This window comes from Mya arenaria, chromosome 6, assembly GCF_026914265.1.
Source record: "Mya arenaria isolate MELC-2E11 chromosome 6, ASM2691426v1".
Lineage (NCBI taxonomy): Eukaryota > Metazoa > Mollusca > Bivalvia > Myida > Myidae > Mya > Mya arenaria.
The window spans coordinates 79821836-79838775 of record NC_069127.1 but is presented as its reverse complement, the minus strand read 5'-3'; the positions used below and the strand labels follow the sequence as shown (position 1 = coordinate 79838775).

Sequence of the window (16940 nt, the reverse complement as noted above, 5' to 3'; positions counted from 1 at the left end):
TTTAACGCTTCGAATTCTTTCATTAAATGGCATGAAAGCTTATTTCTCTTAGTCGAAGTATGATTGCTGTTTAGGTATATGCATAATTAAACGACCTCTAGCATATGTCACTGATGTTCGATACACCATTGTTATATGTTTTCAAGTCGTTCACTCAAAGTGTGATTTCGTGACTCAATTATGTACATTGTATATTGACTATACATAGAAACCTTACACTGCCTGCATATTGCATAATTGTTATAGAGTGTTTTCTTTCTATTGAAAACATAATTTATCATGTGTTCATTCCAAATTCCTTCTGTTTAGTTTCGTTAAAGTATTTATTACATTGGACACCTTGTTTATTTTTTTCATATTTAATATTTCTGTGGAGGCAATAAAGTATTGAATTAAGTTCAGTTCATCAAAGACACGATACATGTCGGGTAATATCTTCATTGAGATATTGTATGAATTGTTAATGGTCTGAACTCGATGTTCCTGGCACAGCTCAGACAAATGTTATAACACTGTCAGTATATATGACACATATTTTTCATGTCGCCATTTACGGCCTCCATACCCATGGCCTCGGTCAATTAGCTGGTATTACGGTCTCCATACCCATGGCCTCGGTCAATTAGCTGGTATTTACGGCCTCCATACGCATGGTCTCGGTCAATTAGCTGGTATTTACGGCCTCCATACCCATGGCCTCGGTCAATTAGCTGGTATTTACGGCCTCCATACCCATGGCCTCGGTCAATTAGCTGGTATTTACGGCCTCTATACCCATGGCCTCGGTCAATTAGCTGGTATTTACGGCCTCCATACCCATGGCCTCGGTCAATTAGCTGGTATTTACGGCCTCCATACCCATGGCCTCGGTCATTTAAACGATTTGGTATTATGGTGATACTTTTAGCCATGTTAAATAACATAGACAAATTACTTACACATCAGTATACCTAAATAGGCGATAAATAACGCGTCCGTTGCCGTTGTTGTTTTTGCATTATATCATCATTTTCTACTAAGTTTTTTCTTACGCAATGTTCGCAGTTAGTGTGGTAATTACTTAGTCATCCATCAATTGCATCATATTGACGTCATTGACTTGTCAACTCAATATAAACTCGAATTAAAGGGCGCTGGTTACATAAAATCATTGAATGTTATTTCTAGGTCCTGTTTTAAAATACTTAGATTAAGGAATATCAACTGGCCTGAGATTAACAATCATGGGACCAGCTTGCGTGAGGTTAACAATCATGTGACCAGCTGACCTGATATTAACAATCATGTGACCAGCTGACCTGAGATTAACAATCATGCGACCAGCTGACCTGAGATTAACAATCATGTGACCAGCTGACCTGAGATTAACGATCAGGTGACCAGCTGACCTGAGATTAACAATCATGTGACCAGCTGACCTGAGATTAACAATCATGTGACCAGCTGACCTGAGATTAACGATCATGTGACCAGCTGACCTGAGATTAACGATCATGTGACCAGCTGACCTGAGATTAACGATCAGGTGACCAGCTGACCTGAGATTAACGATCATGTGACCAGCTGACCTGAGATTAACGATCAGGTGACCAGCTGGCGTGAGGTTAACACTCATGTGACCAGCTAGTCTGAGATTAACAATCATGTGACCAGCTGACCTGAGGTTAACAATCATGTGACCAGCTGGCGAGAGATTTATAATTATGTGACCAGCTGACCTGAGATTAACAATCATGTGACCAGCTGACCTGAGATTAACAATCATGTGACCAGCTGACCTGAGGTTAACAATCATGTGACCAGCTGGCGAGAGATTTATAATTATGTGACCAGCTGACCTGAGGTTAACAATCATGTGACCAGCTGACCTGATATTAACAATCATGTGACCAGCTGACCTGAGGTTAACAATCATGTGACCAGCTGACCTGAGGTTAACAATAATTTGACCAGCTTACCTGAGGTTAACCATATTGTGTTCAACTTGCCTGATCAAGCAAACATTGTCAGGCACCTTGTTATCAGATCGATTTCTATACAAATGACAGGATAAATTTGATAACGTAAATTATGCAATCCTTAACATATTATATTAAATCTCAAAAAGATTATCTTTGGCAAATTGCTCCTAATTATTGAACATGCCTCCCTCACAACCTCTGTAGTATCAGTTTTTCTCGGATTAAACGGGAAACAGTATAGAAAAAAACACATCAGTGAACTTGTTTTCACCTTTCATCATCAGACAGTCTGTAACCGCCGTACCTTACGTTTCAACTTGGTAGAACATGTTCACCGTGGCAATGTATGGATGTATTGCAACATTATCATACACGGTGTGCGTGGCAACAGTTGTTTTTTTTCTTGGCACATTTTTTTCTTTAAATGACAAGGTTCCCCCCCCCCCATGAGGAAAATGTTATTTAGCATTTTTAAGTCTTACCGGAAAGGCCGTCGCGAAGTTTTTAGGTTTCTTACATGACATGTTTTAGAATTCTGAGTTATTGCTTGTAGTTGCTGTCATCTTAAATCACCTCCTTAATGTAGTTCAAGTACATGAACAATGTAAATGGAAAGATATGATGCTTATACTGACTAAAATTATAACTTAGCAGTATTTGCGGAATGGCCGTCGCCAACTTCTTAGGTTTCATACTTGACATAAATGGATTATGATTCTCTTGAAAGAACGCTTCAAAAAGGGCTATGCATTGTTGTTAATTACTGGCTGTAGTTGTAAATAGAACTTGTTTGTTTTTTCGGATAACCATTATTGAAAAAAATATGAAAATATCAACAGAAGAACCTCTTTTTATTTTTCCTCGGTTCAAATAAACAGTTACAGATATATCACTAAATAAATAGTCAAAACGAATATCTTGTATTCGTGGTAAATATAATTATTAAATAAGACAACACATTATTTAAAAAAAAAACTACATGCAAGTTATTATTGCCTTTTGCATTTTCGTTTTCTTGTTCATTTACACTTCTAAGCTAATATGAGCGCCTGAAATATGAGCGCCTGAAATGTTTGTTATTTATTTACTGAGTGTTATTTTTTCAGCCGGGTGAACATTAAAATAATGTATGTTTGCAGTGGCTAGAATCAGACAGTAAGCAATGAGTTGATCGGTAGAGAGTTGTCTCGGTTATTTTTAGAAATTGAGTTTATAATGAAACAGATAACAGAACAGCTATAGCGACGACCATCGTTGCTTATGTCATTGCTATTCTCACCTATGCTCCCGTCGGCGTTTCTCATATCATTGCCATGTCCGTCGACGCTCAAGTCGGAATAGTTAATGGCGTTGCTGTGTCAGTCAATGCAATCGTATCCATCGATACTAAAGACGGCGCATTGCCTAGCAGTGTCGTGTCCATCGATACTAAAGACGGCGCATTGCCTAGCAGTGTCGTGTCCATCGATACTAAAGACGGCGCATTGCCTAGCAGTGTCGTGACGGCGCATTGCCTAGCAGTGTCGTGTCCATCAACTAAAGACGTCGCATTGCCTAGCAGTGTCGTGTCCATCGATACTAAAGACGGCGCACTGCCTAGCAGTGTCGTGACGGCGCATTGGCTAGCAGTGTCGTGTCCATCGATACTAAAGACAGCGCATTGCCTAGCAGTGTTGTGTCCATCAACTAAAGATAGCGCATTGCCTAGCAGTGTCGTGACGGCGCATTGCCTAGCAGTGTCGTGACGGTGCATTGCCGAGCAGTGTCGTGACGGCGCATTGCCTAGCAGTGTCGTGACGGCGCATTGCCTAGCAGTGTCGTGACGGCACATTGCCTAGCAGTGTCGTGTCCCTCGTTTCTAAAGATGGTGTATAACATGCTCAATGTCGTGTCCATCGATACTGAAGACGTTCCCCTCGTCACATTGCAGTCTCTCATCACCCGCAGGCATTTTTCTGATCTTGCTGTGTTAGTCGACGCTCCCATCTTCGTCGTCATTCTTGAACACTTGTGTATTATTTTATATTACCGTTACACCTCTTTTATTTTAGAAAACAAAATGTTAATAGTAAACTCGATATGTTTTATTCATCTGTTTTGTCCTCATCACTATTTCGTGTTTGAGGTTCATGATTTCCGATTTCGTACTTTCAAAAATATTGATTGATTTCAATTTCAATTGTTCAACTTTCCCTTTTTTAAATTACATGTAATTTTAAACCAACCCTTAGAGCACATGTTTTAACAAACGTGTCATAAGCTTATTTATTGATTCGCTTTCGTTAATATCTTATTATATGTTTGTGAGCACTTTGTTCCACACATTTATTGATAATGATCGGTTTTGTGAAAATAAAAGTGCTTTTTACTGAGGAATAAATCAACCATGCAGAACGCTGTTAACGCGAGAGAAGAAAGCCACGCAGACCAATCCACTCACAGTGGGCAATCATTGGAGCCACAACATGTTGTAATAGGAGGGATTTCTTACGAAAGTCGCAGGACTGATATCGTGGCATCACGGCTGACAATTACTTATACGTTGAAAATTATCTAGCGCGTCATCCATTGTGGTGGCAATGAGTGACAAATGAACGTAAGCGATGAGTATGGTCTCTTATTTTTTCTTCTAGAGTTTCTTTCGATAACAATTTAAAACAAAAATCGGGGACGGTAGTTCCACATAGGATGCAATATAAGTTGTGTTAAAGGTAAAGGTTTTGTTGATCATCTAGAACTTGCATACCTTGCTAGAGCTTAATAAAGTAAAGGTCCGGAATTTCATGAAAAGTGGTATTGTTCCGTATGGTCTAGCAATCCCCTCACTTGTTGCAGCTGTTTATTTACAAAAGGTTGCCTCGTTACAAACTGTATCGGCTATACTCGGTGCAATAGGTTTGATTTTGTGGACGTTGTTGTGCCAATGAATAGGTTATTAAGACTCGTTTTAATATAAGATCGATTAATTAGCTAACGCCTCGGTCCATAGACACATTCGGGGGCTGACTAGCCGATCCTTATAATGTCATATGACCCTGGAGTGGTGTGTTATATTTCTTAAATATTTGATGTTTGAAATGGTACTCCCTTGACTGGCGTTCGGAATAAGAGGGCAGAAATGGCCCATTTGGTGATCTCATTGATGGTTAAATGCACAAGACGGTTGTCTCTCTGTGTATATTAAAGTATGTGTCTTACACTGTTCAGACCAGTGAGCCAATGGCTCCATTCAAAAAGAGTTAGGATAACGTGCCCGGATCTGCTTGTATCTCATTTCGTTTATTCAATAGCTTTAATATGGATGTGACTGAAAATTGCGGTCGATTTCAGCGGTTGTGGCTATTGTAAATATTTGCATTTAAGTCGTTATGGCACACGGGACATAATGCAACCAGACCGTTCATGGTAAACTCTAAAAATAAAACCACAAAACACTGTATAGTTCCTTTCCGCCATTAAAAATAGTATATTTTGAGATGGATCGGGACAGGACGGCAACCGAACCAGAATAAATGAAAAACATACATCATTTTAAGCACAATGTCATTACTATATGATACTAAGGTGGAGGTGTGGGGAGGGGGGGGGGGGGGGTAAACTGATGGTATGTTACCCACTATCATTACTTATAAAAATATTTATCTATTTTTCATTTTGCGAGACTGCCACACAAAACAAAATACACAGGACACCAAAAAGGAACTAGGTAACATATCATTCATGTATTCATATGTTGTTTTTTTGTTTTAATTTGTTTGATTGACAATACAATGAAACTCTCTTGTTTGTCCACAATAAAATATAAACTTTACAATAAAGTATATATTTGTACTCAGCCCATTATTAATTTTTACTCTTACAGTTCTTTTGAATTGGAACACATGGGAGGGAGATCTATAACAAACAATGCCGAAGTCCGACATTTAGGTGTTTTCCAAATGGGGCTTTCTATTTTCTATAAAACGTTGCCTTAAAATACCTGTAAATACAGAATAACGACGATCATTTGCAATAAAGCATTAACCTACGAACCTATGAAGCAGCAAGAGAGCTTTACAACTCGTCAGGCACTGTCAGTGCGTGTATACCACGTGACAAATTGCGTCATAAATGCTACGTCGGAAGGCAATATTTTGCTTCTAATGAAGACTTTAAACAAAGATAACTTCACTATTTCTTCACTATTTTAAATGAAACTTAGCGCAGTCTACGCCGCTTAAAGAGCCCCACCTTCGGTCTTTTACCAGAGCTGGATTAAGAGTTTAGTTTTTTAAAACACTTCGACAAACCTTTTTACAATACGGCCGTCTGACAGAGCGCTGTCAAAATATTATTTTGTAAACAAGTTTTTCGAAGTTTTTGATGAAACTAATCACCTTATCAAACTTCGGTAATACAACGAAGGTGTGGCTCTTTAAGTGGCATAGACTGCCCTTTGTTTTATTTAATATGGTAAAGTAAAGGAAAAGTTATCTTTGATTTAAGTCTTTATTTTAAGCCTTCCGACGTAGCATATATGACGTAATTTATCACGTGGTGTACACACACTGAGTGTGGTAGTTCGTTATGATGTAAAAATTAGGGTCGACAATGTTATTAATTAAGGTAAGTTTTTTGTTTCGTTAAAATACGTCAGTGCTTTCACTAATTATTTCCTACTAAACTGCAATTACAGTTCTAAAATCTGTAAAGAGGCAACGTTTTGTCAATAAAAAACTACAACGGTGTACGGAAATTTCTAAAACAGATGGAACTATAATACCTTTTATGAAAATTCCAGATCTTTTCGTTGTCAGTATTAATCTTTAGCTTCTAGGCGATCAGATTTTGATTTGTTTGCAGAAAGTTTACCTTAAACTAGTAATATATCCATTGGGCAGTACATACGCCGATTTGTAAATTTTGCTACAATAGAACTCTAAAAAGGAAAAATAAAAGACCAAATTCGCTGTTGTCATCCATGTTCCACTTACTGGCGCTACAATGGAAGACGCGTTGGAGCATTTTCAACGCATAAGTTCTTGCCCGCTTAATGCCGCGATGTAAGTCCTGCGACTTTCGTACTTATTACACAATTCATGAATCGAATACAAATACGTATTGTACAGATGATCGTAGGTAATAATTTTGAAATTGTTTTATTTTTACTTCGAATTAGAATTTAACAATGAATTATAATTGAGAAAAAAATACGCTTATCGGCAAAGTATTTGAAACGCCGCGGTGTTGAGAATATTGCCGCACCTGAATATCCTGCTGCTGCTGCTGCTGCTGCTGCTGCTGCTGCTGCTGCTGCTGCTGCTGATGATGATGATGATTATGATGGTGGTGGTGGTGGTGGTGGTGGTGGTGTTGGTGATTATTGAACGGACTTTTGTTGTGTACATCGTCATAGGTTTTTGGATTATTTAACAGTTTTAAGCAACTTAATGCTTCTCAATTATAATGTCAACAATATAATAATTTGAATGTCTAAAAAAATATACGTGTATAATAACCAACAAAAAACATCATACGATTATTCCAACATTACTCATGTAAATAACGTCATTACTTGCTCTTTGCCAGCCAATTATTTTTCAATTAACTATCTCCCTGGTGCTTGTTTTGCTATGTTGCTATACTTGTATGTCTGGGTATTTACTTTTTTCAGATTCAGTTATTAATATAACGAGGTGAAGAAGTCATTAAAAAGAACCTGTTTTTTGTTGCCAAATATGAAACCATCATACAAGAATACCGATTATATTAACTAGATAAACAACCACTTTCACCTACTACACACACTTCGTTACAATCTTCATCTTGATTAAAAAATACCGATTGACCCTGATAAACAAATTAAGATAATGTTGAACAATAAAATAGTTTACAAGTTTTATTGGTGCACTTAAAACAGTTTGTAATTTTAAGACGATAAAATCTCGCAATGCTTGTATTTGTATTAGCAACATTTTGTCTTATGCCCGGAAGGTATAAGTACTCCATATCGGCCACTCAAGATAGAAAATGGGTGTCTGTACGATAAAAAATGATAGACGGCTGCTTTATGCTGCCGCATACATATATTCGATGTTAGTCATTACTGATGAAAAGCATTACTAGATTACAAATTAATAGCTCCCTATGATATTGGGTAATAATTTTCTCATAAGATTTCATAAATGGGTATTTGATGTTCATTGCGTAATAATATGCTTGCTTAATCAAATTTGTGTTGAACACACATGGAAGAATTGTTCCACGTCACTCACATCAACCCAAAGCCCATTTATATACCCAATTTATTCCATTTGCAATAAAATGAATGCTTGGCCCACATCCCATAAACAAAACCATTCATTTCTCTTTTTATTACTATAATAAATTCATCTTATTTTTATGAGTTAACCCAATGAGATAGTTATTGATTTTATAGAATTGACCATTTTTTTTTTGGGGGGGGGGGGATTTTTTCGGTCAACCTTTCTTTTATTCTCATATCCCGCATATCCCCGGTACTCGGTAGCTCTCTTCTTCATAATGTACATATCCCCGATATTCGGTAACGCCATTCTTCATAATGTGCATATCCCCGGTACTCGGTTACGCTCTTCTTCATAATGTGCATATTCCCGGTACTCGGTAACTCTCTTCTTCATAATGTGCATATCCCCGGTACTCGGTAACTCTCTTCTTTATAATGTGCATATCCCCGGTACTCGGTAACTCTCTTCTTTATAATGTACATATCCCCGGTACTCGGTAACTCTCTTCTTCATAATGTACATATCCCCGGCACTCGGTAACGCTCTTCTTCATAATGTACATATCCCCGGCACTCGGTAACGCTCTTCTTCATAATGTACAATCCCCGGTACTCGGTTACGCTCTTCTTCATAATGTATATAACCCCGGTACTCGGTTACGCTCTTCTTCATAATGTACATATCCCCGGTACTCGGTTACGCTCTTCTTCATAATGTACATATCCCCGGTACTCGGTAACGCTCTTCTTCATAATGTGCATATCCCCGGTACTCGGTAACTCTCTTCTTCATAATGTGCATATCCCCGGTACTCGGTAACTCTCTTCTTCATAATGTGCATATCCCCTTAACTTGGTAACTCTCTTCTTCATAATGTACATATCCCCGGCACTCGGTAACGCTCTTCTTCATAATGTACGTATCTGCCCTGACAAACGAGAAATTCGGTTCAAACATGTAATAGAAATCAAAACTAGAATCTTGCCATATAAAATCAATCAATCGATGATGTATTTTTTTAGAAATCCTATAGTATATGTGTAAATTTATTATATTTTCAAAACAAAAAGATAAAGATATCTTAATGCTTTTAACGATGTTGTATTCCTTGTATTAAAAATGTTGAACGATAAAAGTGTTTTTGTTATTCAATATATGTTTAAAACATTTAAAAATATGAATAAAACGTATGTTTATGCATCTTGTGTTTAGAATTTTTGATATTTAAGTATGACTTATTCCAAAGTGTGTTTTCTCGTAACTTAAGTAATCAGTGTTTTAGAAATAAAAAATAGTCATAGGGCCGGAGTACGTCGATTCGTGTTTTGCAAATTTATGTAGTTGAACAGAGTAAAAGGTCGTTAAATACATTTTAGTATCCACGGCATTTCGTGCGATAACCCTGGTGAAATGTTCATCAAAGGCGCGTTAGGTGTTCAATTTTCTGAGAAATAACGCCGCCATAAAATGATTTATTGTTAAGGTATAGATACCGCCTTTGTTAGAAATAAATGTAAAAAAAACAGCGGGAGATCAAAGCGCAACTTCTCACGCTACAGCTTACGAAACATTCCTTATTTCATTTTATTATTAGTGGCGATATTTATCATAAACTGTTAAAGAAAAAATAATTCAGAATGTTTAAGTCTTCTCTCTGCATTATACTACATACCCCATGCAGATAGGTTGCGTAATAGTCTTCAACATAACTTATAGTTATCTTTTTCAGTTTTGAGAATTATCTATTTCTGATAGAACATTTATTTTACCATATGTCTTCTTAGACGACTTGAGCTCATTCAAGTACAAGATTAATTTTCATTTTGAAATGTATTAGATAGTCCGGTACATTTCTGACGGTCGTAAGATTTCTTTGTGCCGCAGATACAGCCATGTATTAGATAGTCATGTACACTTCTGACGGTCGTAAGATTTCTTTGTGCCGCAGATACAGCCATGTATTAGATAGTCATGTACATTTCTGACGGTCGTAAGATTTCTTTGTGCCGCAGATACAGCCATGTATATTATTGAAACTCTAGGGACAAGCAGTGAAGACTTATTGTGGTATTTTAGTACAAGGATTAAAGGACAAATCGAAATAACCATTCAATAACATACACTTAACAGAACACACCCAGTCTATACAAGTGCATCGTTTATCAGGGCCGTAGTTAGATTGACCCAGATGTGTAGGTGGTGTTTGCTTGGGCTTTTAAGGGGGTCCGTCGGAATTTATTCCCTTGAAATTTCGTTCTCTTATGCCCGTGTGAGCGTTCCTAAGCATATCTAAGACTCACAAAATTATAAATGGTGGGGTAGTCGCCTTCTTACAGTCAATGAAAATAGAAGAGCTTAATACGAGTGCTCAACAACACGTACATCTCCAAAATTGATTAATTAGACAAACAGTCGAACCCCGTTGGTTCGAAGTCTTAGGGACCGGCTAAATAACGTCGAGCCTCGGGAATGTCGAGCCAAGCGGGAATGTTTACATTCAGTTAATAGAAATCGGTCCATTACATTCAGTTCGAGGGAACGAGGTATTCGAGCCAAGCGAGTTCGAGCCAACGGGGTTCGAATGTACTGTAATTCAACAGATAAACAGGATATTTATTTTTTTTAGAAAAGAAACTATCATAAAGAAATGTTTTATTCATTTAATTTTATTATCAACACAATGCACAATGAAAGCAAACAAAACATAAATGTTACAAAAATAATACTTTGATTTTATTACAAAATAACAATGCTGAGTGTAAAATAGCACATAATCAGTGGAAATGTATAGTTTATAAAGATTATTTATGCCCGAAGCTGTGCTCTGAGCAACATTCTCATTTACGGAATCACTTTTTTTAAAGATATTTTTTACTTATAATAAATGATTTCGTATGAGATATTACTTATACTTTAATGACATGAAATACAAAGGAAACGCTTTGCTTGTAAAATACAGTATGATCATACTAATTATAGAATACTTTGCATAGCGCAAGGCGAAACTGTTCAAGATCGTTACAGTTTGTTTGTTTTTCAACTCAAATATTTAACAACTTTTTGCAACATAATATTTAAGTACATCCTGCGTAATAAGTCTGAATATTCAGATAATCACAACAAATAATTCTCATAACGAAGATAACTTCAGAGTTAATTCATAATTCGTTAACACTTTGACTCCTCCTTAGCCGCAACACGTTCAACCATTTGAATGTTGTGTGCTGCGGATCGTTTTCTAGGAATCATATGGCGAACATAGTGACGAAACTTATGATCACGAATACCGTAGATAATTGGAAACAGGGCACAAATGATGGACACACTACCTCTATGGAATATAACGAATATGTTGAGAATGACTGACGGGATGCTGAGCACGTTATTATTGACATCTTCGGCCACAATGTGTAGGCTGAATGTGATTAATAACCCCAAAATGCAGGTCACTGTTATTATGAGCATAATGAGGGTCTTTCTAAGGAGTTTGTCCCTTATAGCACGCTTTGAGTTTGTTTTCCGGAAGCTCTGTGCGGTCTCTGACCTTTCGCTGTAGACACTATCCCCGCGATTGGGGAAAAGTGCGTTAAACACTTTGTTGAATTGTTTGTGTCTCTTGAGGCTTTGCGAAGGCGAATCAGGAATATCGGACAGCTCAGATTTCGATAACGTGTGTTTTATTGTTGTCTGTGCTGTACTTATACTGCTGGTCACATTTTGATTTGTAATCTGAATGTTGTTTTGTTCGTCTTTTTGATTGTCAATGATTTCCAGGTTCAATTTAGACGGAGATTGGTTATACAGGCTCTTGAGTATAACCGCTGACCCGTGGGTATGGAACTGTTTAAGTATCATACCGTACAGCGTGCATGTGACGACGATGATGACCGATACAGGAACGCCACCGAACAGAAGCAAGAAATACACAGCCCAGTCGCGTTTATTGAAGATATCGTCGGTGCCACAGACTGTGACCGTTATATTGGCGTCGTTGTACGTCGTAACAAACTTGTGGTGACCGCTTACTATGCCCGGAGGGGCTGCGAAGAACAGAGAGGCAAAGGAGACGATAATACAGAGGTTTCGGGCGGTGGCCGGCTGTATCTGCCAGTCGTAGGGACGGCATACCTTCCGGAAGCGGTCGACGGCGATCAGGAGGAGGATTGAGTAGCAGTGTATCACGGTGTAGCCAAACACATAGGCGGACACGCGACAGAGCCATGAGGTGGGGAAGTTGAACCAGTAGTGCATCTCCGCCATCTGTGTTGGTAACATGACGGTGCACTGGCCCAGCCCTATCAGACCAAGCACAAGCAGGAAGTACTTGAAGTTGCATCGTTTGTACTTGATGCCATATATGTAAATCACCAAAATGTTGGCAAAAAATCCAAAGCACGCGCTAAGTCCAAACACAATGCTGACCGGAAAAACTTTGTCACTAAATTCTGTGTTAAACTCATCCCTCAGTGTAGTATTGAATAAAGAATAATCATTAGTCTTATTTTCCAACATGTTTATCCGTTTGTCTTCACTGTCAATAATTGCAATATTTATGTCCATATTAATGAAGACAATGTACACAGTCTGTCACTATGTTATTATATGTTCAAAATACCGATGTAAAGTATTTTCTTATTAAAATATTATAACGAACAGTTCCGTTCAAAAATATGAATGTTTCAGCAATATTTCATACGATATTTGTTAACATGCCACAGCTTAACATTATTGAGAAATGCAATTCAAAGTCGAACACGTCACACTGATAAGTAAAATTCATCCCACAAGCACTTGAACATCTCTCCATTATATATACCAGATGATCGACCTTCTATGTTAACAGATAGGAGCGTTCTCTCTCTATCGCTCCAGTATAGTTTCTGGCCGTGCTGCAGCATTTTCCATGGGTATCTCCGATATCAGCCTGCCAGTTGTTCAGGCTTCCACGCTTGGTAGATCTCATGAGGTGTTCATTTCATGGTTAGCTTGCTGCACTATTGCCATGCTTGAGATAGGACCGCAATCAGATAATGGGAACCATGTTTACCACAATTTTCTGCATTTGATTTAAAGGTATTACACATGCAATAAAATATCTTAAGGATCGTGGTAAAATGAAAAATAGACAAAATCATCATATTAGTCATGTTAATTATTCCTATTACATAATTATTAATCATTGATTCGTTCAGGTCCAGATCGATGTACGATAAAAAAAAGTAACAGAAGAAGGGAAAAGGGCAACAATATCCGGAAATGATATTAACAGTATTTCAAATTGAAAAAAGTTACATGTTTGAAGTCTGTAACTTGATTATGTATTATTATACCAATATAACAAAAAGTTCTCATAGAATCCTTATATCTAAAAGACATTATTAAATTCACTTCAGAACACACCGAATTTATTACAAAATTTTATCATTTTCATTACAAGATCTCCATAAACAAAGGGATGAGTCTTGTTATTAAAGTGGCACTCTTATTCCAAATCAATACATACACATGTATAACAACCATAAATTTTGACTGATAAACCTTTAAGTACTTATTTAAAAATATTAATTACTTATAACATATTTGACACGCGTATTTAATAGCTAAAAACGCAAAAAAAAAAATGACTGGTGAATGCTAAAAGATTTACTGTGATCTTCTATAGTCTCATAGCTTAGAAATACCAGGTTTTATGCACACTTCTTTCAAATTAAACTCGGTATCCTTCAGAAGAACCACTGTTTTCGACATTCGTTCATCCTTATTGGAAGATTACAACAATAGTATTAATTTGGGTAAATCTTATGTGGGAGTAAGAGTGCATCTTTAAAGCAACTTTTAGATTTGAAGTCAAATGTGCTGTTTAAGTCGTTTCTTGTTTTCCTTTCTAGTTGTTATTGTTACTGTCGTATGTATTGATGATTTTGTTTGTTGTTGCTGTTTTACAACATTCCAAGGCATGCGTGAGAAAATATCTCGATTATTGATACAATTTATCGTATATTTGAAAAGTATGTAACACACAATTCCTTCATTGTTAACCGACATTTTCCCAGCGCTCCTCGATCGGCTGATTTTGATCACAAGGACATTGTGGTTTACTGACAATCCCTATTAACTTTCCCAGCTGTATTAAATGCAACACTTTCTTATATACATAATTGAGTTATGGTACAATAAAAATGGAAATATTCTGGGTTCTGCAGATTTGCACTTTTAAAATAAGAGGGCCTCGATGGCCCTTAGCTCACATAAACAAGCAAGGGGATTGGTTGTGTGAATCACTTAAGTTCACAAATAACTAAAGCGCCACCACTACTCCACAGCGCCACCACTAGGCAAACAGCGCCATTTATTTTTTTATGAATATGTGCAAATTTCCTTTTTAAGAAGTGCTTATTAGTTTTGCTGTGTTCCGCCGTAAAAACTATACATAACAATTATATGTGCATGCGCCAAAATGCTCTTACGGTGTGTGTAAGTTACGATGTGAACTTGAAATGCAAACAGATCTCAAAATATGCACGAGTCCGTTTCGGGAGAAAAGCTCCTGGCACCACAGTTCGCACAATATTGAAACGAAATCGTAGCCAGCCTGCAGCAAAAATGTTCTTAAACGGTACCACATTCTCCGATTTTTGAAATATGTCCGTTTAATAAAATTATCAAACAAAATATAAATCGAACTCACGCATGTATATAAGCATAGGGCACAGCTGCACCACGGAAGTGTCGACAGCTCATTTTCTTTGCATCACCGTTATGCCTCAGTCAGATTTCCCGACCGGTGGCCAAAGTCCGGTGGTAATCGGTGGTAATCGGTGGTGTGAGCGATGCCCCAACATCGGTCCTCATCGGTTAAATAATCCTTAACGCATCTGTCACAGCAACAGGCATCGTACTGAGGCCGTGCATACCCCCGCCACGCATGGGGCCACGCATCGCCAAGAAGACAACGTAAGTTTTGCTGAAATTGTGGTGAATATTTACTTCAAATTTTGCAAACATATATGTTCCAAATATATTTTATACTGCAAGATTGTAATGGTATGTTTTCTCCTTTTTGTGTTTCAGGCAGAGGGCTCCCTTGGAGCTTGGTCTAAAGTTGGCGATCACGCTCCGCTTCCTGGCCACTGGCGCCAGTTACCACGACCTGGCCTTCGCGTTTCGAGTCCCCCACAACACCATCTCGCTGTTTGTGCCGGAGGTCTGCCACGCCATCTTCGAAGAGTACCAGGCTGAGGTGTGGGAGACTCCGTCGACCGAAGACGCCTGGTGGGAAGTGGCACAACAGTTACAGGACAAGTGGAACTTCCCTTATTGCTGCGGGGCATTGGACGGCAAGCACATCGCTATTCAGAAACCGCCAAAGAGTGGCACGCTGTACTACAACTTCAAGGGTTTCTTCTCCACGGTGATGCTTGCGCTTGTGGACGCTTACTACAAGTTCCTCTGGGTCGATGTGGGAGCCAAAGGTGCATCATCAGACGCGGGCATCTTCAACCCCTCGCAGCTGGAGCCCGCGCTACGCCAGGGCACTCTCGGTCTCCCCCCGCCGGACCCGCTGCCCAACGACGACCAAGACACTCCATACTTCATTGTTGGGGATGACGCTTTCCCTCTTCGCACGTACCGGCGAAGGTTAGGCGTGTGGCCAAGGCGTGCCTGACCCTCCACAACATTATGATGATACGCTACCCACGGCTCCAGAATGCGGACCTCGACCGCGAGGACGACCAGGGTCAACTCCTCCCAGGGGCTTGGAGAGACAACACTGTCATGCAAAACGTGCAGGCAGCAGGCCGCGGACCAAGAACCACTGCGGCTGGCAAGGAGCAAAGGGCTTATCTCAAGAATTACTTTAATAGTCCTGCAGGAAGTGTCCCCTGGCAGGATTTTGCCATAGACAATTGACTTTTGTATAACATTCATGCTTGTGATAGACAATTGACTCATTCATACCTTTGCCTTCTACATGTGTATAAATATGTTGTTTGTAAGATTTGATGAAGATGTTTTTACATTGAAATAAAAGAGATGTTTAATAAATATAAATCATTTCCTTTGTATTTTTTGTGTAGAAACACTAATAAAATATATAGATCAAAAAAAAAAAGAATTGGGTTGAAATAACACCTGTGGACTTAAAACTAGTAAAAAACCACAGAGTGTTTGTTATTTCCAGTCTTTGACCTTTTAACAAGAAGAGGCATTGTAAAAATATCAAGAACAGTCTATTTTTACTATAGTTTTTACTTTTGGTAGATTTTTCTTTAGTTATTTAATCTTTAAATCATGTGACCTTTCAATAATATTTTTACAATTCAATTATTTGACCTGTACCATTTGACCTTGCAATAATTTGATCTTTAATTTCTTTCAAGTGACCTTACTTTTATCAACTTTAAGTGTTTTTGGGTTTTTTCCTTGACCTTCAAATCATTCAAATTTATAAAGATTATAGTCAAGACAGACACACAAATTTCTTTCAGATTATGGATGCTTTATTACAGCCTAAGACATGTAGTGTGACTGAGGCATAAATAAAACACATGTTACAAGAAATAAATAAGTCCAGCGTAACATACATCCATAGAACAGTTAAAGTCCTTCAGTCTCTGATGCAGCTGACCCTGATGTCGCATTGCTTCTCTGTGACTGACGTAGACCAGGGGATTCTTCTGTTTCCGATGTGGTAACCGTTTCTCCGGATGTCGGATCCTCGCTGCAGAGT

General features: G+C 38.2%; 1 protein-coding gene across 1 annotated transcript; it reads right to left on the bottom strand.

Moving 5' to 3' along the window:
- Positions 1-11377: 11377 nt before the first annotated feature.
- On the bottom strand, positions 11378-12721 carry LOC128238083 (uncharacterized). The gene has a single exon (XM_052953659.1). It carries the CDS (start codon positions 12719-12721, stop codon positions 11378-11380), a length of 1344 nt encoding a protein of 447 aa, XP_052809619.1.
- Between the last annotated feature and the right edge of the window lie 4219 nt (positions 12722-16940).